This window comes from Conger conger, chromosome 1 (genome assembly GCF_963514075.1).
Source record: "Conger conger chromosome 1, fConCon1.1, whole genome shotgun sequence".
NCBI classification, from domain to species: domain Eukaryota; kingdom Metazoa; phylum Chordata; class Actinopteri; order Anguilliformes; family Congridae; genus Conger; species Conger conger.
In genome coordinates, this window is record NC_083760.1 from 62,918,672 (window position 1) to 62,943,212 (window position 24,541).

Below are 24,541 nucleotides of genomic sequence, written 5' to 3' on the forward strand. Positions count from 1 at the left end.
ACAAAGTAAAAATGGGTTCTGAAAGCATCTGAAAATCTGTCCTGGGACAGTCACAGATATAATTTTATTTCCCCCAATTGGTTTATTGCTAGCTGTCCTGGCCTGTTGTGAAAACAATTTCATCAAATATTACCCCAGCTTTAAGCTATTGTGGTACCAGTTAGGCAGATGGGACGCTGCCCCCTAGCTCACAGCATTGGCCTGACATACAGGCATGGCCACAGTTGTGATTAATGGTAATCACTTTAGGTGTGGCCTATTGCCTAATCATTAGGCCTTGCTCCTGGGCCTAAATAGGACCCTTTTTTATTTTTATTTTTTTGTTAAGCTGCTGGTTTTACTGTAGGTTTTTTAAGTACTTTTAAGTACTTTGTAACAACAAAAACCAGGGGCATGTTCAATCGAGGATGTTTTGCTACATTTTCTGTGTTGAATGAGATGTTTCCTCCCAACAGAAGACTTTTCAGACATCATTGGAGCCAACTGTACTACGTCAGTCTGCCCATGGTTTGCAACAGGATGTTCATTGTTCCACCTTTTCTGTGTAACTGAATGTTTTTGCTACATTTTTTTGTGGCTAAACGTGCACACCCTGCAGCTCTCCAGGACCAGGAGTGATGACCACTGGGTTAAGCTATTTTTCATTTGGTAAATGTATTATGATTAGGTCTAAGTTGAAGGTCTCTTCAGGAATGGTGCAGAGAACTTTCAATCAAAAAAGAGGAAAGCTGATGTGGGGACAAATCCAGTTTGTGTAAATGAGTCCTAAGGTTGCTGCTTTGATAGCAATGGTCTTGGTGATTTTCAATAGATTTGTCAATTTCTACTAATGCTTCTGTTTCTTAAATATGGGGCTACTGATCTACAATTTCTTGAATTGACAGCCTATGTCCATGTGTTAAATGGAAAGCAGAAACTATAACACACCTGTCACTTAAATGTTTGTGCTAAGCTTGTTTAAGAAACTATAATTATAAATACTAAAAACGGTTTTCCTGAAAACCATTGAACTGAATATGCCGAGGTAGTTCACAAAGTATTTTACAAGCCTTCCATCTGACCTACAGTATCTTGCTCTCGCGCTACCTCCTGTGCAGATAGCGAATATAATAACTACAGTTCCCAAAATCCTTTAGCGCGACAACTTTGTGATGATGCCATTTGCAGCGGTCTTGTCTGCACACGCTTCGAATTCGATAAGTAATAGCAACGTTACATGCAGCTGCAAACAGAACCTTCTCTGAAACTAAATTTTTACTTAATTTATTAGGCTAGCCGCGTTAGTCGTACCCAGGAAAGACGCGATATCTACAATGGCCGCGCCTCTAAAAGTGTGTATTGTTGGCTCAGGAAATTGGTGAGTGAGCGCTTTTTAAACAGCCTACTGGTTGACAGTCAATAGGTTCTAGCTTTATTGCTAGCTAGCTAGTTTCGATAGCAAGAAAGATGCAAATATCTGTCTGGAAAATATTGACGTTAGTCCACCGCAGCAATGTCAGTACTTGTCAGGTGTCATTTCGTAGTGGTATTCTATTTGAATCAGACGGTGAATATCTTCAACTAGTTCGCCAACAGTAACTGTTACAGGTTTTTACGCACCCTCTGTAGCTATCTACCTCGGTCTTCAGGCTAGGTAGCCAGCTAACAATTTAGATGGTTATCTGTATTGCAATTTAGCCGTATACTGTAAATTATAAGCAAGATCGTTAACTGTATCTAAATGCAATGGGGATTATCCTGTATGACTGGCACTGTGCACTACAGCCGACTGTACTGCACAAACTGTTACTGTTACAAACGGGAAGCCACGTCATGTGGTTCAACTTTTATCCATGTGATCACTCCAGGACTTGGAACTGTACTTTCCTCAAGGGTCGTCAATGCACTTGTCCCTCGTTCTGATTTGCACTTTATTGTACGTCGCTCTGGATAAGAGCGTCTGCTAAATGACTGTAATGTAAAGTATATCTTTGTTCATCCTGTGCACATTGGGGGAAATCATGTGCACAGTGAAGTCTACTCGATAGTATACAGTATAGGCTAACGTGGATGTATCCTTATTTTTTTAGGCCAAATGACCATTGAAGTTTTTTTTGTCATTGCGCCAAACATTTTTTTCCCCCTGTGCAACTGTATTGGTATACAATTTCCAAATTTTCATAATCTATTGTTCATTTTAAGCTGCCTTCTTTGCTCAACAATATTAATCATGTGAAGAGTTTTTGACACTGACTTTCCAAGGTGTAACTGAAATGTTGTAAGAGTACAGATATTATCGCCTTTTCCCCAGGGGTTCGGCAATTGCCCGGATCATCGGTGGGAACTCCCAGACCCTGGAGCGTTTTGCCACCACTGTCAAGATGTGGGTCTTTGAGGAGACTGTCAATGGCAGAAAACTTACAGACATCATCAACACAGACCATGAGAATGTCAAGTATTTGCCTGGATACAAACTGCCAGACAATGTGGTAGGAGAAAACTGAATGTAATTCCGAAGAATGAAACCACTTAACTGCAGTCGCTAACTACGACATACAACCATGACATACAGCCTGAATATTCAGTAAAGTCCCTCCATATTCTGACTTGGGTGCTCTGCACACCCACTGTAACATGCCCACAGGGGTGTTTCTACTGGTACAGGCCTCTTATCTGCCCTGTTTGTTCTCTGTCCAGGTGGCAGTGCCCAACCTCCGTGATGCCGCTGAGGGTGCAGACCTGCTGGTTTTTGTAGTGCCACACCAGTTCATCAGGAAACTCTGCGATGAGATGGTGGGGTGTGTGTCAGAAAAGGCCCGTGGCATTACCCTCATCAAGGTACAATTACAGTGTGCTGGATGCATCCAACTACCTGCATAACCCATTCTTTGATTTAATAAGCTTAGAGTTTTAGTTGCATTTTATTCAACTTAAGCATTGAAAATTCACCTGAATGGTGATGCATGAGTAAAAAGTCAGGCTACCTGCTGGGATGTACGGGCACTGGGGATTGGGTTTGCATACTGCTGAACCCTGGAAAAAGTCATTATGCAATCACTAGAAAATTTTCATCCATGTGAGATGCATGTGGGTATTGTCCATGACTGAAAAAGCGTGTTATACAATATTTTGGGCTGGTTGGTCTCTGATGTCCTAGAGAAGAAGGGGTTCCATAAAAGCCTTGCCTAAAATGTATATCTGCAGCCTTTTTACTTAAGAAACCAAGCTCTCATGAGTAGAAACCACAGCATCTGCCCACCAACCCTCATCTGAACTCTGCATTGCTTTTTAGACCACATTTGCATATTATGTGCTACATTATATTTTTTGATGACAAAAACAGGCCATTTATCCCTTCTAGACTCAGAATTTGTCTACAGTCCTGAGTGTGTCCAGCACTGTGGCAGGTCTAAATTTGAACCCTCCGAGGGTCTCTGCCCCTACAATGGCCTACAAGACTGATCTGCACTTTGACAAGCCTGCCCGCATAGAGGGCTTTTATAAGAGATGAGGGGTGTAGGGCATCATCTCCTAGATCTGGTATCTAGTGCTTAGGGACATATTTACTCAAGCTCTGTATCTTTGTGACCGACTGGGGGTATGGCAGGGTCAATGAATATACAGACCTGCACAGCGGTCCTCTGGCCTGATTGAGACTATATTGCTGTGACTTAGCACTGAGAGAGTGAGCAACTTAAAGTCTTTAACCCTGAGTACACCGGTGGCCTTTAGCACCTTTTCTTTCTCTCTCACCCCTCAAAGGAGTGCATCCTCTCTCATTCTCCTTCCCTTTTTTTTTACATTCTTCCCTTTTTTTTGGTATAATGTATCATTTAACGATTACAGAATGTGTTACTAGGGAGAATTGAAAGTCTGTTTCTGAGCATTTCTTGGTTTTTGCAGACAAGATATAAAAGCACTGAACACAAGTCAAGCTCCTTTATAATGTATACACAATGTACAGATACTGTATATATTGTCCCGTTTTTAATGCACCACACATGTTTCAGATATTGCTGGTTCATAGGATGACACAAAGGTAAGACTTCTTACTCCAGAGGGTGTGAAGAAATGTAATTGTAAGCCAATCATTAAACCAGATTTGAGTTTGGTTAGCTTGTTTTAATGACATAAACTACCTTCAGTCATTTATGTAGCATATTGCTCCATAATCCTTTCAGTTGGAGATATAGATGTTCTGAAATCACAAAATGTAATGAACATCTGATTTAAATAAAATGCAAGAAATCAGAGGGAATTAATTATGCTTCTGTGTGATTAGTACATATGGTAAATTATACCTGGAGAGCCTGGGCTGATTAGAAAATTGTTATATACAGATTATATGGACTTTATTCATTTTTTCTTGGGGTATTTCACATCTTAACTACAACTGTCCTAGTCAAGGACCAAGTTTCTATTTTGATTAGTTGATAAATTGGGTGATACGTCAGGGCAAAGTAATGTTCATGAACATTGCCCTGTGAAAACTTAATTTGAGGACATTGTAAATGCCAATCAGATGTACCAATATGGAAGAATTCATCATATGCAACTGAAACACCCCGGGACATATCTTCATTTTGGTGATGGCAAAGACGCTTGTCTGATGCTTGGGACAGGTCCTGTCTGTCTGATCAGTGATTCCCCTCTCACCCCAACCCCCCTCATGACAGGGCATAGACGAGGGCCCCGGCGGACTCAAACTCATTTCTGACATTATTCGGGAGAAGATGGGGATCGACGTCAGCGTTTTGATGGGCGCCAACATCGCCAATGAGGTGGCTGCCGAAAAGTTTTGTGAAACCACAATTGGTAAGTAAGTTTGCTGGGAGGGTTTGCTGGTTGACAGGAGATTTCCTTTTTTTTCCTGTAAGGATGGCACGATACCAGAATATTGGTATTCGATACCCATACCAGTAAAATTCAGTGATTGTCAATACCTAATTTGATACCATGATACCCCCTTATGGGTGGATGTGACCTGTGCATTACATCTCCCTTAACAGACAGATGCAACACCACCGTTGTTTGATCACATCACCGTTGAAATGCATTGTGATTCCTAGACCTTTCTATGGGTTTTCTAGAAGGCGCCTTAGTCCATAATGGGTTAACAATAAACAAGTTATTGCGGGAGGTATTCTAAAGCTTCTAAGTACTGTTATTCAGGTAAGCAATCGTGTGCTTCCTGATAACATATCAATAAGTAAAACAAAAGGCACTTTGGTGTAGTTTCAGGCCATCTTAACCAAGGTGCATTCTGGGGGATATAAGCAGACTTAATTTTCCTTTAAGAACCAGAATAACTCCAGTTAATAACTGCCACAAATGCCTGAGATCAACAGGTGTTCTGCAGGACTATGACATGTTTATTATATGTAGGCAATGGATTTTACAGAATTGTTTTTCCAATTAAGACTTGCTTAGATAATCAGTTCCAGTATCTTTTTTCACTTGCTGCAAATACAAATACTGCTCACCCTATTGTATGCATTATGTTGGATATGAGCATCTTCTAAATAAATGACTGATAACATATGAAAATATGTATAAAATATGTATAAATCCATGTCTGGTTCACAGGAAGTAAAATCCTGGAAAATGGCCTCCTCTTCAAGGAGCTCCTGCAGACACCCAACTTCCGCATCACGGTGGTAGATGATGCAGACACTGTGGAGCTCTGTGGGGCCCTGAAGGTAACCTCCACACCCACCATGTCTGTTCAGCAATGCAGACAGAAATGTGGGAAAGACTAAACCTGTTCTACGTACTGTAGCAGTATTTATGTATTCCCTACTGTAGCACAGTGGGCTGCTAATGTTGTGAAAATGGGCCGCTGCGTTGAAGTCATCTAATGGGTGAAAAGAGGCAGCTGCAGCCATGATTATAATGAGCCATTATTGTGCGAGAGGATGTGTTTTTGTGTGTGGTTTGAAATGATCCCAGAAGGGCTGCACAGCCCAACGACAGCGACTGACAACCAGTATCACTCTTCATAGGAGAAGAATAATGAGGGAGTCAGCACTTACTCACAGGCCAGACAAAACAAGCCCATCCATCTTATGTTTAGTGGAGTGGATAAGCAACCATTTATCATACGAAATGAGTTTAATTGTGAAAGCAGGCCAATGTAGCGAGTGTCGTGTTTCACTTCTTTTCATTAGTTGATGCTCTCTCCCTCTCTCTCTTCGCTTCCCCTCTCTCTCTCTCTCTCTCTCTCTCTCTCTCTCTCTCTCTCTGCCCCCAAGTCTACCCTTCAGAAGTGAAACATTAATGTTATTAGTCATGTACTTGTACACACACCTGCTTTGGAGACTTGTTCTCAGCGTTGTTTTATAAGACAGCATAGGGACAGAATGGCAAACAGGAAAGTGTCCACTGATGAGTGCAGTTTGAAAATGTCTCTTACTGTATATACAGTAAAATCAGATCGAGGTTTCACCTGATTAGTGAACAGCTCTAGCTGACTTATTTTTAATTTACTTTTTTAATTTTTTAATTATTTTTATTTACTTTTATTCCTTTGAACTATATTTCTATACAAATAAAGATTATCATTATTTAGTTAATGTTGAGGAAGCACTGCTAGCATCTCCTGCTGAGTTATGTTGACTAGTATCAGGAATCATTTAAGTCTTACCAAGCCTGAAATTCTTTCCCATTATAGTGGAATGAAACTAGGAGCATTCTGTACTGCTAAGGTGAGCTAATGGAAAGGAATACAAAGGAAACGGGTCAGCTTTTGTTTATTGTGTTTTGCTATTTTAATGTACATTAATACAAAGTGGTTAACAGTTTTCAACGGCGGTCAAAATGGTTTTAACCTGCTTCAGCTGGAATGTTAATAGACATTTAACATTTTAATCATTTGAAGGGAAAGTAGTTTAATTCATTTGCACAGTGTACGATCTAATAACTCAGAAGTAGTATATAATTAATTTTGAGTCCTGCATGAAACAACCAGTAAATGAGACTAAGGAGCTGTGGGTATGGAGCAATAACAACACTTTGGGTCAATTAAAATGTATGCTGCAAATGCCAATGGTACCAGCATTTGAAAAACTACCTGACCATATCACAATACGCACCATATGATTAAAATCATCAGTCATACCTCGGTTGTTGAGTGTTTACGATCCTGCTCACCATTACCCCTGTGAGGGTTTTGTATTTCCACACTGGAAATACTGGTTTTCTGGCCGAATACATAGACTAGAGGAGCATTCCTCCCTTGAGCATAAAGGGCTTGTTCCTCATTGTCAGTGCGGACATGGGAAAGCCTGGAAATTTAACTGCAGCACTTCAAAACCACCAAGAGTTACAAAACATTACACTGAAGAACAGATGCTCCGAATAAAGGATGTGGATATTTTCTGCATGGTGACCATTTCATCTTCTGGTTCTTCAAAGCAGGATACCAGTGTGGTCCTTTCGCACTCTTAAGGTCCTAGCCCCCCAGGACAGAAGTATGGCCAGACCTGACTTTTAGGGCACATGATTATCTGTTGTCGACCAGCTACCGTCTTCCCTCAAAGAGCCTGAGACCTGCTTGTTATCTCCCCTAACAGATGGATGCTCCATAAGCGTTGTATTTCATCATATGACCGTTTTTCAAGATGCATGACCGTTGAAATGCCTTTCTATGGGTTTTCTATAGGGTGCTGTAGTCTATAATGGGTCAAAGCAGTCCAGTGCTTAACCTCCTGAGACCCTGTGTCCTCAAACGAGGATATTACATTTTGTATGATGTAAAAAAAATTTGCACACAAATGTGGCTCATACCACTTGGTCTCCCAGTGAATTAGCTCACCATGTCCTCTTCAAATGAGAAAGTGTCTGGCTAATTAGTGCATATTGGCTCTTGTGATCCTGGCCAATTAGGAGAGCAGTAGGGTGGGGTTGTGAGTGGAGTGGGGTGGGTTGAGCAAGGACGTAACCAGATGAACATGGTGCTCGTCCCTCCCCTCTCTGGCCCTGATGAACATGGTGCTCGTCCCTCTCCTCTCTGGCGCTGATGAACATGGTGCTTGTACCTCCCCTCTCTGGCATTGCAGAACATAGTGGCGGTGGGGGCGGGCTTCTGTGATGGTCTGCGCTGTGGGGACAACACCAAGGCGGCAGTGATCCGGCTGGGCTTGATGGAGATGATCGCTTTCGCCAAGCTGTTCAGTAAAGACGGCACGGTGTCCTCCGCCACCTTCCTGGAGAGCTGTGGCATCGCCGACCTCATCACCACCTGCTACGGCGGACGCAACCGCCGCGTTGCAGAGGCCTTCGCCAAGACCGGCAAGGTGGGTCTGCCACTGCTGCTCCAGGAGCTCTGCCGCAGAGAGCTGGCCCTCAGCATTCTCTACCTGCTTTTAATATCTAAAACGCCCACAAAACATTCACAAAGAGCAGTGACGTAGGTTTTTTAAAAAGTCTGTAACCCTGCCCCCAGAGCCCAATTCCCCCTCCCCCCCGCCTCCTGATCCGATAATGATGCTAAAACATACGTCATGTAGGAAATCGTTTTACAAACCGCTCTGAAAAATTGCAGTTAGAAAAGACATATCTTTAAAAGACATATCTTTACCAAAGGTTTTACTTGGATCAGGATGGAACACCAATCAACAGCTCCAGAATGATATAAAAAGCTCCAAAACATGAAAGATATGTGCATGGGCCTTTAAACAATCAAGGGTTCATAGCTCTTTGATGCTTAATTATCTGCAGACAGCACCAACCTAAGAACTATTTTCCACTATTAACACTATGTGGCGAATGAGATGTCCTGGATTTTACTTCTGTTGGATGATTAAATGAATGTGTGTTGATGGCAAAGCGCATCCCTTGCCTTCAAAAGCCCTACATTACGCCTCTCAGTCTCTGCAGGGCAAATGGCCTCATAAGTGGGTCATTGCACAGCTTAGTAACATAATACGTACACAGGTATTTTGTGTCTTGCCTGAATGAGAAGTTCAGAAGTGCCCTCTTCTGGTCAGAGTGAGGTTTTTCCTACAAATCATTCATTATACTACTGAAAACATGGAGAGGCTTATAAGAGAGATGTAAGGTTCATCAGGGGTTATGAGAAATGTGGGTAGATTTGGAGTGTGTGTGCTATGGTGTCACTTTAATGCCAAAAATCTGAATATGGAATTTAACTACAACATTTCTGCCAAAGGTCCAGCCAATGAGAATTATCCAGAAATGCACTTCCAAAATCTGGCCATCTTCTTTGACCAATCCAAATTTGTTTTCTAGTGTGAAGCGAGCTAGAGTAATGACTTTTGTGTGGGGCTGAACATTTCAAAATAAAAGTCCCGATGATAAGACCAGTATAAGTGTTATATAATGGAACTCTCCCCTTCAGAGCATCGAGGAGCTAGAGAAGGAGATGCTGAATGGGCAAAAGCTTCAGGGTCCAGCCACATCGGCAGAAGTTTATCATATCCTCAAGCAGAAGGACCTGGTGGAGGAGTAAGTATTGTGTGAGAGAGAGAGTGTGTGTGTGCACTCAATTATTTAATTAGCCTGATCATTTACATGATCTGTCATGTATTGCCACATTCCATTATATATTTTCTCGTCTTGTAACATTTTATTGGTCTAATTTACAAGTCAATCAGTCATGGTGCATATGGTTAATTAGTGAATTGATACACACAGGCCCTCCAGGACTGGAGTTGCCTATCCCTGCGTGTGCGCACCATGCAGTGGTGGGATACTCAGTATGCTCTTCTGTTCCATTCACATCCACCTGTCTTCATGTCATGTCAGGTTCCCACTGTTCACTGCTGTGTACCGGATCTGTTTTGAGGGGAAGCCAGTCGAGAAGATGATCTCCTGCCTACAGAGCCACCCTGAACACATGTGAACATGCTCGGCCACTTAGGCACACATCCTCATCCACGGACCCCTTCCCCATACCACAACTTACAAACTGCCTATATCTGACCATGACACCCCTTACAATGATCTTTGAGTATCTGTACTCTGCTATTTGCCAGGTCATCACCATATATAAGTATTTCTTCTTGATTGACCTGCCTGGTTAATATATATTTTTCGTCATTTGCAATCACAGCATATACATTATCTAGCTCACATATGTGCCATCAAATAGGAGCACATGCAGAGCACTACAAAGGGGTGTGGCCTGTTTGTGTGCTATTCATTCAGCTTACAAGATGGCTGCCATGGACACCATATAATTGGGTTCCCTTTCAGTTTTTCCCTTGGCATTATTTGAGCAATAGTTCAGCTAGAATGTAAACATTCACATTTCAGCTATAATACAACCCATTCTTTTGACATGCCACAAATAACTACATTTTCTCTGACAAAATGCTTCTTAAAATGCAGTGTAGGTAAAATTAAAAGTACTGTAATAATTGCAGCTATGTTTGGGATAAGGTGTAGACAGTAATTTGAGTGAAGTTTCAAGGTTTTATAAAATAGTCTCTGAATGTTAGTTTGTGTTTTTAAAACTTAATTTTTATATTTTGTTTGTACGAGCCCTTTGATACACAAAGCAATTTTTTTATGACCATAAAACTATTTCATTTTTGCTTTCACCACACAATAGGCATCTAAAACTCAAGCCTTTAACGGCTGCAATATAGGGGTTTTCTGTGTTGCTGCACTTGGCTGAAAATTGGCTTAAATTGGCTCCTGGTTGGAAGGGAACAGGAACCTACAGACACTGGCCCTAAAGAGCCGGAGTTTAAAATCACTGCCTCAGAACTTCCCTGCAAGTGTACAGTTGTGTCTGGAATTGGATGTAATCTTTCTAAAGTACGGATGCATTCTTTGAATCTCATTTCAATCTCAAACATTCCAGTATGAACTCATGAATTTTCTATTTACTAAACATTTTTACCAGATTTACACCAAGTGCAGCAGCTGACATTTCAATTTTAGAAAACTTTGATTCCATTAACAGGAATAATATAACGGGAACAGTTTTACACACTTCTATGCATTGTGCGAACACACAGAATTTATTAGTAGAAAATTCAGTACACATACATTCCAATTATTTCCATTGTCATGGTTGACAAAGTATACTCGTTTGGCAGCAACTGTGTCCATTATCACAGTTTAGTTATTGGAAAAACTATTGCCTTAATTGTATTAATATTAAGGACTTTATTTTGTTTTTACAATTTCAGCAAAGCTGCTTTGTCATGCTTTTTCTCTGAGCACATAACATACATAAGTTGTGGAACTACCTGATTTTGCATTTCGTATAAGTATCAAACACGGGAACTGGGTAGTAGCTCTGAACATGGTTAGCCAAGCCATTGAAATGATACGATACATTTGAGTTTTTATTGTTTTTAATATAGACTAGTGACTGTTCAGCACATGTATGGTTTTTATTTGTAAATTATGAAGATTGAAACAATAGCCATCACAGTAGTTGTGGGTGATTTGTGTGAACATTCCTCTTTTTTTAAAAGACACAGATTATGCTTATTTCAGTCCATGCGATGAAAAACTTAAGGTGTATGAATGATTCCGTATCTACATTTGTAAAACAGCCACATATTTTCTGTTAAAATGAAACTTAAAATTAATTCCAGCATGCTACGTTCACCATTGAAATGTTGTGCATATCAGCCCACAACAGCACTAAAGGAAGGTTGTATGCTAAAAGAATTGAATGATCAGCCACCTCTAATCTGGACTTCTGTTACTTTATATGCAACTGCGTTTTTCAGTTCTTCTACAATGCTTAACTTGCCAGTGCCTGACAGAAAGTGGAATTGAGTTAGTTACACCTGTGTATTTTGGGAGATTTTGCATTGAAGAGCATGGCAATAGTTATAATGAAAAACAGATGATGTATTGTTTTATTTCTCTCATGCTTGATTTGTATTTTAGTTGGGATGTTGTTACTATGCTTGGGTTTAGGTAGTTGGAACAATTCCTCATTTTCTGACATCTGTTTGAATGTGCTCTAAAGCAGTGGTCCCAGAATTGGTCCTGGAGTATAGCACAATATGAACATGGGAATTTAACGTGCTTTAAGGTAAATAATCGGTCTTAATATGAAAAGCACACTATTAAGAAATATTAACAGCTTCTCAAAATTATTTGATTGCAATTGGGGTTGGAATAAAAACCAGCATACACAGGGGTACTCCAGGACCGACTTGGGAATCACTGCTCTAAAGTAACTTCCCACAGCAATCATCAAATCTGGACCTCGAATCCAAATCTGGCCCTGGTTTTCTTTTTTTCCCCAGGTAATCAGCTGAGCAATTAGTGCTACTGATTGGTCAGACTGTCTTCACACCTGACTCCTGGTAAAGGGAGGGTGGAACACCAGCAGTTCTTGGATCTCGAGGACTGTGATTTGATGATCTCTGCCTTATAATCATCACTCCACAACCTGGAGGCAGTTGTCTGCCATCTCCAAAATTGCAAAGACCTTCACAGGACACTAGTCCATTAGTATAATGCTGCATGTCAGTGAAAAATACATGTGGATTGTCACTTAATGTTGCCTTTTGAATTTTTAATGTAGCTTTTAAAGTTTTTCTCTGTTCAGGGTGTGGGACCTGTCTATTGTTTTCAACATCAAGGGAAACGTATTGAACCTGTAGGTTAATCAGTGAAAGATGTAATAAAGTCTCACATTTCTCCTTCACGTTGGCAATGTTTTTTTCTTTCACTGCAGAGCTTCTTCTAAGTGGTTATCTGTAAAGTTGTCTCCAAAGATCACTTCATTGAAGTATTAGGAATGTTACAATGCACACATACATTTTCTAAATGACTGATTTTTTAATAAAAATTCATTTTAATTAAAAAAATCTAATTTCATGTTGGTTGGTCCAACCATAACCACAATTAATACAGCAAATGGCTCTTCTGCTCCAGAAATTCTGCTAATCAACAAATTCAAGAAATAATGCAAACTTAATCTAACTGAAATACCGGTATGGTTACTGTGGCTGTTGATTGCAATTAGTCCTCCATAAACACAAGCCACCAAGATTATGTGATGGAAGTAAATCCATGATACCAGTGAAAAGATTCATTGGAGCACACATCACCTACATACAAGTCTGAAAGCCTGCCCATTCTCTTAATACCAGAACCTTTCATTTATCACTCAGACTTCAAAATGAATCTTTTTATTTATTTTTTTTAAAGGAAAAATCAAATTGTAGTTTATTCATTACAATGGCACACTAGTCATTACACAACATAGTACACACACAATATTGCCCACATCCTTTGGATTAAAAACTATAAAGGCGGAGGGCATAGTTTAAAACACATAAACATTTCAGCACTGGCTCCTTTGTAGAAGCTATCATGTATGTACATACAATGAGCAGGGCATAGAAAAGTAAAATGCAATCATAAACAATCATAAAAGGCATGGGGTACAGTATATGCATGCTTCATTTTGTGATTGACAATGGAGTGATCATCCAACAGCATGAACGCTGATCTGTGTAGTTTAATTCACTTTATTACCATTCCATTAATTAAGGTTTTGTATACCTTAAAGAGCACCTGACCTAACTGGGTTGAAAATGGAAAACTAAAAATGGGCCTGCTTGGGTTACTGTCCTTCTTCAAGTTCCAACCGAATAATTCTTACAAAAATTGTTTGGCATATGAAACATGCACAGTTGGTCACATTAATTATTATTTTGAATAATGTGCAGTACCAGCACTAATTAATAACATCTGTAAACAGAATGTGTTAAGTCCAAATTATCCAGTGTTCCTTGTATAATACTGATGTTTGATAATTAAATGTATAAACAGGAAAGGAAATAAAATGAGTAGGAAAACGTCCTCCATAAGAACGTTTCAAGTTTCAAGTCAACTTTCTGCACAAATCATTATTTCCAAACCCATTGGCCTTTCTGGGCTAATGATACCAATCAATTTAAAGAAAAGGTTTTTTGTCTTTGTGCTATTGCATTTACCGTGGTGATCCTCTATGGCCTGGCTCATCACCAGGCAGAGAAGCGGGCCAAAGCTGACCGCAAAGGGCAGAGAGGTGTACAGGTTTAAAGACTTCACTGAGAGGGATTCCTGGATTCCTTGCCTCAGTTTTTAAAAGTCACTTTTTCTAATGAACAGTTTAGGCAGAAAACAGACCAATTCATTTAGCCTCTTTACGAGTAAAATGTGGAAACCTTCCACATCACTTTCAACATTGAGCCGTTTTTTCCCCCTTCAATAACGTGCACCCCAACTCCCAAAACCCCAGCCTTCCCTCCCAGTGAAGTGCTCAACAGCATCAGTGCAGTGACCTGTCACCAATACCTCCCTTCCCTGGTACCCCTCTGAGGTTAGTCCTCATCTTCCTCATCATCACCAAAGGACAGAAGACTGCTGTTTTTCACCTTCTTCCCTTCATTCTCCTCTTTCTCCTTGTGACTCTCCTTCTCCTCCTGCTGCTTCCTTTTCTTGCTGGAGCTGGCCGTGATGCCCTGGAACTTCTCTGATGAGCGCTTTTCAGGCTTCTTGAAAATTATTTTGCCATCTGCAGGTGGCTTCTCTTCTGCAAGTCAAGTAAATGAGTTTAGACCAGGTCCATGGGCCCCCTGTATACTGGTCTTTGTTCCAACTACAATTGAAATACCAGAATTTTAACAAGCTGTTAATTGTTCACGTTTACAGAGTTTATTTACCGTCTTAAGCCACATTATGCCAGATATTTGCTATGCATTCTATTCTTTATAGCATAGATAGCTATTTGTGGCATAATGTGTTTTGAGACAATCACTCTAAAACATGAAAAAACATATAATTCAGAAACATTAATAGCGTGTCTATGTACAAAGAAAATCCAGAGGTGAAAGCCAATTTCAGCACATGACGGGAAAAGGAGACTTGCCTGATTTCGAATCTTTATTTTCATCTTTTATCTTTTGGACCTCCTCGGCAGTTAAGTGGCCCTTCTTCAGAACAACCACTTGCGGCTTCTCATCCTCACGGTCACTGTCGTCGCTATCGCCGTCGAACTTTGGCAATTCTTCTCTCTAGGATGTAAACATACAGTATACTTAGCGAGCTAACGTACATGTACAAATGATTTCGCTAAGTTAGTTAACTTACTGTGTTGAACTGTGCCAATATGACACGAAAACTACTGCAGGTAACTAAAGAGAACAGTAAGGGATAAACGTTACTTCACATTATAGTTAACGTAGACATGTGTACGTTAGCTTGCAGTTTATGGCTAGACTATCGGAAGCTAGCTATCGTTAAGCGATTTCATTTGAACGAATTACGAAGTAGCAGTAATGTAGCTAATGGTTGGATTGCCAACCAATATGAACCAAAAGGGCGAAATTTTTGGGTTGGTATTGGTATTTAGGTAGCAAGCTAATTAACGTTGATTTATTTTGTGATGTCTAGCTAACAAACGTTTATTAACATTAGCTAGTCAATTAGCTAACACGTACCTTGGTATCGACTGTCGGCCCTTCTATGAATCCAACATCATTCTTAAATTTACGTAGAAAGGAAGGTTCTGCTGGCTTTATCCATGAAATATTGCTCTTTTTGCTCATTGTATGGCTTTTGTCTAGTCATAAAAATACTGAAACCATCAGTGAAATTTGAATTTACGAAATGTAATCTTAATCAGCTTTGGCTAAAAGTGAAACGTCATCCTTGTGCGCCAATAATTTAACCAATGAAAGTGCAGGGTGTGAATTTTCATTTTCTTTCTCCTTTAAATGCAATGAACGTAACAATAATTTTTATTTTATTTTTTTACATCTCGATAATTTTAGACATCTCTGAACTATATCAAAATATTTTTTTAAATGCAAAAAGACTCTGGTACAGACTACAAAATTGAACCCCCTATACGTCACATACGTCATATTTTTCGTCTTTATTTATGTATTTATTCATTCATTTTGGTATTCATTTATCCATCTATCCTAAATTAAATTATGTCAAAATGTCCATGTAAAGTTCAATAGTGTATACCTATGAATTAAAAAAACATTTTTCTTTACACGTTTTTGGAAGTTATTCTAAGGAATACAAAGGGGTTATCAAAAGCTCACCAATGCTAACATATTCACAAAATATTTTCTGGAAGACCATGCCAGTGACAAGAAAGCCCAGTCTTTTGAATTTCATTTCATTTTCCATGTAGACTCAATTACGTGTTTTAGTTTACTGAGTGTCTGTGATGTGTGTGCCACCTATGCCAGTTTCACAGATTGCAAACTGCAATGGGATGTTACAAATGTCACAAATTATGCATATCTACTTACCACATAATTCTGTAATTTATACAATACACAAAACAGTGTGTATGAGAGAGAGAGAGAGAGAGAGAGAGAGAGAGAGAGAGAGAGAGAGAGAGAGAGAGAGAATAGAAATAGACTGCCTGAAGGACAGATCTTTCCTCAGGGACATTTCACATAGGTCATTTTTTATTAGCTCGCTCATTTAATTTCTGTGCAGTCTCCTTCATATCACCTTCATAACAAATTAGGATATTTCTCTCAGATTTATTTATATAGACAAATATAGCAAGTGTGTAATTGTCATACGTATTATTTTGGAATTCAACCTTAGAATTTGGTTTAGGATTTTGTCTGGTGAGTGAATTTGAACCAGGCCTTAACTGCTTCCTAAAAGAATGGTAACATATTAGACAGGAAGTGGTGGGGCTGTAATGTTTTTCTTTGGAAAATTGGATGCAACTTGATATCTTGGATGATACCCAGTTTATGCCCAAATATATTTTCTGCACCCATGATGCTTTTAATGAGAAATTCTAAGCTTTACTATTGGTTCATTTTCATAGGAGTTATACAAGAATTTTCTTCTTATTTTATCTGGTTTGTTGTTCCATATGAACTGGAAGATTTTTTGTTCATAATGTTTATTGTTTAATGTTTGAAAAAGTTATTATCAAGGATGGTAAAGCTACAAAATATAGACAAATTGAGAAACACTCGTACAATACATACATTTCATGTATTACATAGGTATCGCCTCTTTATCTAACAAAAGGGCTTCCAATTTTCCCATTTTGATGTTGTTTTATATCAACGTTTTTATATAGAAAAAAGGCGAGTTTAAATATATAGTCAGCGCAACAGGGAAGAAACATCATTTCCCATAATTCCTCCTAACCCTGTTATACTACGTAGGTCCCACCTCTGGCGCAGTGCGTTTTGATTGGTGTATGTGCCAAGCGGCTATAGCAATGGGATTTAGGTAGGAAGTACATCTTACACACATACAACACAGAGATGTGACGGATTTGGATTTATTAGTTAGCTAATTGTTTTGCCTTCGTACTACTTAGAAGATGTTCCCCGGTGTTTTCTATGCACTCCTGGCGGGTTTCCTCGGTGCCGTCGCATCTTCATCAGCAAAACTGTCTCTCGGAGCCGATTACCTTAAAGGGGTGTGTGAGACGGGGCTGAAAACATGGGGAGGAGAGGAGAGAAAATTTAGACAAGCCGACGAAACTACAGCTTGCGACTGGGTGAGGCATCCCTGAAGATTCGGCTACTTGAATAATTAACAGTGAAAGACTCGCGCTGCCGTGAATAATGCAGGTCCATTTTCTCTGGTCGCTGCTTAAGTAAATGGTGACGCAACGCAACTTGAACATTCTGCACTTCAGCCGAAGGCTGTCACCGCCAGAGCACGCTGCGTTCTGCTGCAGCGGAAAGATTTACAGATGCAAGAACAGTGTGTTTCCCCGTGTGGCATCACTGCCGTCGTTTAAGGAGTGTCAGATTTTGAGCCGTTGGTAAAGCTTTTTAGGGGGTAACTGACTCAAACCAAATGAACGGTTAATAAGGTAGCCAGTTGCCGTAGTGGCCTGTTGGCCACATGCTTCCATAGCTAGAAATATGTTTCGACCAAAATGACCTTCAGAACCTTGTGAGCATGTATACCTACGTATCTGTTGTTTTGATATTAATACTGGACAGATAAATCCTTTATCTAATGTTATATTTTTTATACTTGTGTTGGTGAAGTTGTATTTGTGTTGCAATATTACATTTCGTTTTAGGCATTTGCAAAGCTTACATTATTGGCATACAATCTGAATATTTACTGAATTAATGTAGGTTAATATCTTGCTCAAGGCTACAGCGCCGCACCAGAGAATTGGCACGAACTGTCAACGAGAACGGGTTTCAAGTTCATCTTGCGACGTTGCATCGGTCATGTATGCCAAAATGCATTAAAACGCGGGTTTTGTTGTGCGCAACATATTACCGTTGTTTTCCAGTTTGAAGCTAACCTTTCCCGCTAATCGCATCTGCATATCTGACGTCAATGTCAGCAGTTACCTCTTGTCGTATATGCGCAGGTGCGTACGTTTGTGTGTCAACAGGTACGCAGGTGTGTATGCGCATACAGGTGTAGGTACCTGTGTTTGTATGCGTGCAAGTGAGCACCTGTGTGTGACAGTTCTCTGCCCCGTGTTGCAGCTGCACATTCCCCTGCGGCTGCTCTGTGGAGGGATGCTGTTTACCTGTAATGCTGTGATGTGGACCTTCTTTGCCAAAGCACTCAGGTACTCCTCCTCTTCTGCCAGAGCCACTGTGACCACCACCGCCTCAAACTTCATATCCTCAGTAAGTATCCTCCAGGTCTGGCTTTGTGCGTCACCGCAGTGCCTCTTTTCTTTTGCATGCACTTGAGATAAAACAATTGGAATCATAGAGTGCTTAGGTCTTTACATAAGATGACTGTCGCACAGCTGCAGACCAGTAAAGTAGTGCAATTATGTAACATAACCATCAGTGCAAGTTAACGTGAAGATAGTGTGCCTGAGGCATGATATATGATACCTATTAATTAGGAAGGGTCTAGATATAGATATGTACTGTTTAAATAACTCAAGGCATTAAAGTACAGTATATGTGTGTGTATGCATGCGTGTGTCTGTGTGTGTATATACGTTTGTGCTTAAAGGAAAGGTTCACTCACACACAAAATAAGTGTTTCTAGCATGTCATAAAGATGTGTGGAGTAATCAAATCCTGATAATTACATCTGTTCAAGAGCATTGCAATATACTGCAAAATGGTAAAACAATTTATGTCTGTGTAGTGTAATAAGAAAATATTGATGATATTTACCTGTGTGTACCTCCCAACAGGTTTCAAAATTAAGTCTCTAATTAAACGTCTTTCATTAACACCAGGTCCGATTGATATCTTGTCTGCACAGGCGTTGTTGGACTAATTTGCATTTGCTTTTGGTGCAGGCATTCTTGGGGCAGCTCATATTCGGAGAGACCCATGCTGTGCTGTGGTGGGTGGGTATCTCTCTGACCCTCTCTGGGCTCCTGGTGCTGCACAAATCAGCACCACGTGATGCCCAGCCAACCATAGCGAAGAAGGATGAGTGAGGGCCCGCCAGGTGGCCTAACACAGCAACCGATTACACGGCACACTGACCACTCCTACAGATAGAGGGGTTTCCACAGTGACACTGATATCACAACAGCATCGAGGACACAACAAGGCCAAAATGTCCCTGAAACATATCACCGTACCCAGAAGACTTCCTCCTCCTGAGATTTTAAGAGTGAGAGTGGAACAGATGCTTTACGTGACGTTTTGGCAATGTTACAACCTGATGCTTGTACATGACATCATTCACCATGGAAGTGCTGTACTTTTGGTCCTTTCCTCATGTAACTCAAGAGTAAAAAAAAAAAAAAATGAATCATGGTAAAAAATCTATTTTTTAACCCTGCCAATGTGGCATCGTTGATCAACAGAAGCGAGAAGTAAGATGGGCTTCCTGTGTAGCAGGTCCACTGTCTTCTGTCTGCTGCAGTTCTCTTACAGAGCATTCTCATTCCAGCATTCCTGTGATGTACATGTAGATTACCAGCGACATCTCATGCACTGCTGCTAAGCTGGGCCAGAGAATCCAGCCCAAAGTGCCCCACATCTGTGTATGTAAAGCATTCTGTTTACAACCGCAAGAGATTGCGTTCACAGAATGGAGAGCTGCAGTGAATAACTGTGATATTCACTAAGTGCATAATATTCATTAGTAATGGATCGTAGCCCCCTAGTTGTCATCCGTGACACTCAAAGGCTCAAAACAAAGTCAAGCGATGGGGATTAGGGTGATGCATTTAGACCTGCATCCCTCTGCGGCAGCGTGCTGAAGTGTGCTGAAATGTTGCACACTTGTTGCACACTTGTTGCTAACATGCTCAGTATGTGCTTGGATGCCACATATTCAAGACTGCTCTCTGCTCTTTGACCCCTGTTTGGTTTTCAGCTTGGTTTCTATTTATCATGTTACTGCACTATGGAGTAATGTTAAACGTCCTGTCTGTCAACAAACATCACAGGCACAATATCAGTGGAATAATTTACTTTTAATAAACTACTGTATATCAAATATTTTTGAAATTTTGTTAACATATAATTAAAGATATAGTTTCAAAAAATTACATTATTCCACTGATATTGTGTCTGTTTTGTTTTGTTTTTCTCATCTCATTGCAACTTCTTGTCTATGGACCAGGTTCAACAAACATTGCTGGCATGTTCAATCATTTTATTTTATTAAACTAGATCTTAACAAAATATAAAATATATTTTGGCATATGTACGTGTATGTATGGTAATAATAAAAAATACCATACATACACGTACATGTGCTAAATACTGCAAACGTCTGAAAGGGATACAACATATTTTATACAGCTCTTTCTTGTGATCTGTTCTAACATTTCCACTCCCACTGAGTTCTGGACCTCAGAATCTCTGCAAAGACTATATTATAATAATTACACATGAAATGTATCAATATCAATCAATCAAATTTCATTAAGTCTTGCAAATGCACATATTGACAATAATACTTTTAAAAAAGGATTAAAATATGCTTAAATGTAGTTTTTGTAGTATGATGAGGGGAAGCATCCTGTGGTAGTAAGCAGAAGGTTTGGTTGCAGTGGACTGTTTCAAAGGGACCAAATTCTTAGTTTTGGGTTGAGGAGGTCAGGGGTAGGTCACCTGACTGGGAGAAGAGGTGACATCATCAGTCCCTTGTATGTCTCATGCATGCTGGGGACCCTACACTAACTATCCCAGAACACTGTGAGGGGTTGGGTGGGGATTGAACTGCACACATGATTGTACAATGGGGTTAAAATTCATGTGATGATTGCATATTGCATTCTTTTTGATACATACGTATATATGCATGCAATAAGAAATGTACCTTCCATCCATGTGTAGCTCTCCAGACACAGCCTTTGTTTCATTGATTGGCAGTGATTCCTGTCCTTTTGGGCTTGGGCTAAGACCCACCTTGCACAGTAGATCATTCTGGGACACTGCTGGTCTTTGACATTCACTGTATATCTTGAGGTGTGTTCACAAAAGTCAGATTTTCAGCTTGGCTCTATGCAGACAACCCTCCTCCCTCCAGCAAATCCTCTTACAGAAAATATTTCTAGAATATAGTTTCCCCCTCAATTCTTTGAGGACATGTTGTCAAACAAGAGATCCCCTCTGAAACAAAAGTTTATGGTCATTAATATGAGACCTTGTTTAAATGACCATGATCCTGCACCTAGAGACAATGCTCTGTATTATCAGACCAACTTCTGTAGGATAAAACTAAGCTGTATCTTCAAATCACTTTCCTTTTCGATGACTGAACTGTATCTTCTAATCTCTTTCCTGTTGGATGAGACTGCACTGTATCCTCAACCCAATTTCCTGTAGGATAAAACTGAACCGTATCCCCAAACAAGCTTACTGTTGGACAGACCTCTGTTGTTTCCTCTTTGTGCATCCAGTCATGCTTGAAGATGAGCTGTACCATATCCTGTGAATTTTCTACAAAGAGGAAACTGAATAAACCCGTATTTATTCAAATAGTGATGTGGTAGATAATTGGCTCCCTGTATGTGTATTTTCTGTGTTTTTAATGTCAAATGAGGTTCAATATTAGTCTTCCAAAATTTGAATGTGGATTAGCAGCAGCAGGAGTGTCATCGGTACACAATGAGTGATGGGCTGTTTGCTCAGAACTTAGCATGGCACTTGAAAGTGCTTCTGCGTGCAGAGGTTCAGATCCACCTACCATCTCCAATGAAGACCTTTATTCTGTGCACTGTTTCACCTGTCTGCCAGGGCTGCTGCTGGGCCCGGGAAACCAATGATGACAAGGGTCCCATTACAGCAGAGCCTGAATAAGAGCATTACTCATCTTTGAACTGAAATCACCACCTCGTTACGTTTGAACTAGCCCCTTTAAATATTGGCACTTAGACATGTACAACTATAGATATGTGCATTTACGTGTTGGTTTTTGAGAAGAACATGTTATGTGCAATGTTGGGGAAAAATGCAGCAGATTCCAGATTTTTTATCTACCTGGAGCTGAGCCACATACAATCTGTTGTTTCTGTAAATTTGAGAAGGGTGGGGTGGGGTTTTATAGGTGTGTCTGAAGTTACCTACTAAGCTGATTATATATGTATTAGGTGCTTTTCTTCATATGCCAATAAAGGAATCCAAATCAAACAAACTGAACAGTGGAGCATTCTTCTGTGTGCCAGTTATAGGTGTGTTCCCTCCATCGTTTACTGAGAAATTCTTTTATTGCAAATTGTAATTTAAAAATCAGTTTATTTGCTATCATCATTTTGAATTTTTATTCAAAGGTTTTTTACATTACATGTAATTTGGCTGACGCTTTTATCCAAAGCAACTTACAGTTGATTTTAGACGAAGCAGGAGACAATCCTCCCCTGTCGCAATGGAGGGTTAAGGGCCTTGCTCAATGGCCCAACAGCTGTGCAGATCTTATTGTGGCAACACCAGGGATCGAACCACCGACCTTGCAGTCATGTACCTTGACCACTACGCTCATTCACACTTATGTTTTTATATCCAGACGCAGCTGTGCTGACAAAGTGTCCACTGTATTATGTGGCACTTTTAGCTTCCTGGATCATCAGATCATTGGCCTAGTGTCGATATTTGAAACATGAGATGTAAACCTCTGCATGTGGCAATAACAGTTTATGGAAGGGTAATAATATAGGAATGTTGAAAAAACACTTGGGTGTCATCTGTATCATTTTGTTGTCCAAAATGAATTAAACTAGATGGAACTATTCAATAAGCTGGGTGTTTGTGTTCTCATCCTTGGTGATGGAAAATGTTACATTATATACCTGGAAATGAAACTGCCCAAAAGAATATAATCTGAAGATGAAACAAGAGCCTTTTGTATGTTTATCTTTGTACATGTAAATTGTAAGTTTTCTCCAAATAGATCAAGATACTGTGACAAATATTTAGGCAACAAAAGGTATGAATAGTACAATGTTATACGATTACTTTTGTCAAAGCACATTTAGCCAGGTCCCCCTTGAAAAACATGACAATCTGAACAGGGCTCTCCTGAATAAATAAAGTGAAAAAATGTGTGTTATGAAGTGACTTAAGACACTTGAGCAAGTATTTGTGAGGAATTAATAGTAGATAACAAAAGCTGTATTAAAGTTTAATTACAGAATTTTAAATCAGCAGAACACAGAAATATGACATATTAGACTAACTGGCCCTAGTAGAGGCAAGACGCTCTGGGGCTTTTTCAGACCTAGCCTGACACTGTCTAGACCAGAGTGTCAGCTCCAGTCCTGGAAGGACACAATATCTGCTAGCAAATAGTGTCACATTAATTTCATTGATTGGCTAAATAGTCCTTGTTTCCAAGGCCACTGGAATGAAATCAGAAAAATGTGAGGCAGTGCGTTTGACACCTCTGGTCTTGACTGTGAAGATAATGAATTGCAAGCCTGATCAGTTTTCATCGTTACTTTTTAACACTGCCTTTTATTTATTTTTCTTCTAATGATATACAGTATGTAGGCCTGTTAATTGTTGCCTCATCAGCCATCAACTTGGAAAGTTGAGAGTAGAGAGTCTATTCTGTGATGATGGAGAGAATTCCCAGATGGCTCCATCCCAGAGTAATGTCTATGTATACAGAATCCTGTGGGGCTGCTGGTCACAGCTAACACCGCCATTTGGTCAGGAGTAAATCCCTGCCAAAGGGGAACGTCAGTGCACTGAGAACAAGCGGTCAGTAGGCGGAAAACATCCATCATTCGACATGCTTGTGTGTCTGTCAGGTGCTTAATGACCTCATTATTAGAGTACCCATCCCTTTTCTTGTATGCATGCGATGGACTTCTGATATGCTGTTGTCCTCTCCAGAGGCACGTGTTTTGGGTTTAATGCCACGCCCTGAGAATCAATAGTTCAGTGTTCAGCACCCTGCAGCGCATAGCTTTACAAGTGCACAGCAGTAAGGATTACTTTCTCAGGAGGTGGATCTGTTGATTTTCCCAGGTCAAATCAACTCCAATCACAGCATGTCAGGGTAACAGATAAGATGGTTTGTTATACACCCACTGGGTATACAGAAAAGAAAGTTAGTTGTTTATTAGAGGCTTTCAAATAGCCACTAAAGCAGGTTAGGGCAAGGCAATTCTATCACTCATAATTTGTGTTTGCGTCATATATGTATTTGCACACAGTTTTTTGGG

The 24,541-nt window shown here is 40.0% G+C and overlaps 3 protein-coding genes across 4 annotated transcripts; 2 read left to right on the forward strand and 1 right to left on the reverse strand.

Annotated features, from left to right (window-relative positions):
- The first annotated feature begins 1,162 nt into the window (after positions 1-1,162).
- gpd1l (glycerol-3-phosphate dehydrogenase 1 like) lies at positions 1,163-12,622 on the forward strand. Its single transcript, XM_061218515.1, has 8 exons — positions 1,163-1,357; positions 2,291-2,468; positions 2,677-2,817; positions 4,656-4,794; positions 5,566-5,678; positions 8,037-8,273; positions 9,338-9,444; positions 9,745-12,622. Exons 1-8 carry the CDS (start codon positions 1,314-1,316, stop codon positions 9,839-9,841), a joined length of 1,056 nt encoding a protein of 351 aa, XP_061074499.1. The 5' UTR covers positions 1,163-1,313; the 3' UTR covers positions 9,842-12,622.
- A 471-nt stretch (positions 12,623-13,093) lies between these two features.
- kiaa1143 (KIAA1143 ortholog) lies at positions 13,094-15,632 on the reverse strand. Its single transcript, XM_061218519.1, has 3 exons — positions 15,408-15,632; positions 14,837-14,981; positions 13,094-14,500 (listed from the first exon to the last, which is right to left on the reverse strand). The coding sequence occupies exons 1-3, from the start codon at positions 15,513-15,515 to the stop codon at positions 14,289-14,291; spliced, it is 465 nt and encodes a 154-aa protein (XP_061074503.1). The 5' UTR covers positions 15,516-15,632; the 3' UTR covers positions 13,094-14,288.
- On the forward strand, positions 14,910-22,509 carry LOC133108880 (transmembrane protein 42-like). 2 transcript variants are annotated; one of them, XM_061218517.1, is made up of 3 exons: positions 14,910-15,097; positions 18,426-18,572; positions 19,208-22,509. In XM_061218517.1, exons 1-3 carry the CDS (start codon positions 15,077-15,079, stop codon positions 19,349-19,351), a joined length of 312 nt encoding a protein of 103 aa, XP_061074501.1. In that variant the 5' UTR covers positions 14,910-15,076; the 3' UTR covers positions 19,352-22,509. The 2 variants fall into 2 exon arrangements, with proteins under 2 accessions (XP_061074501.1, XP_061074500.1); XM_061218516.1 differs by lacking the exon at positions 14,910-15,097 and adding an exon at positions 17,155-17,464.
- The last annotated feature ends 2,032 nt before the right edge of the window (positions 22,510-24,541 follow it).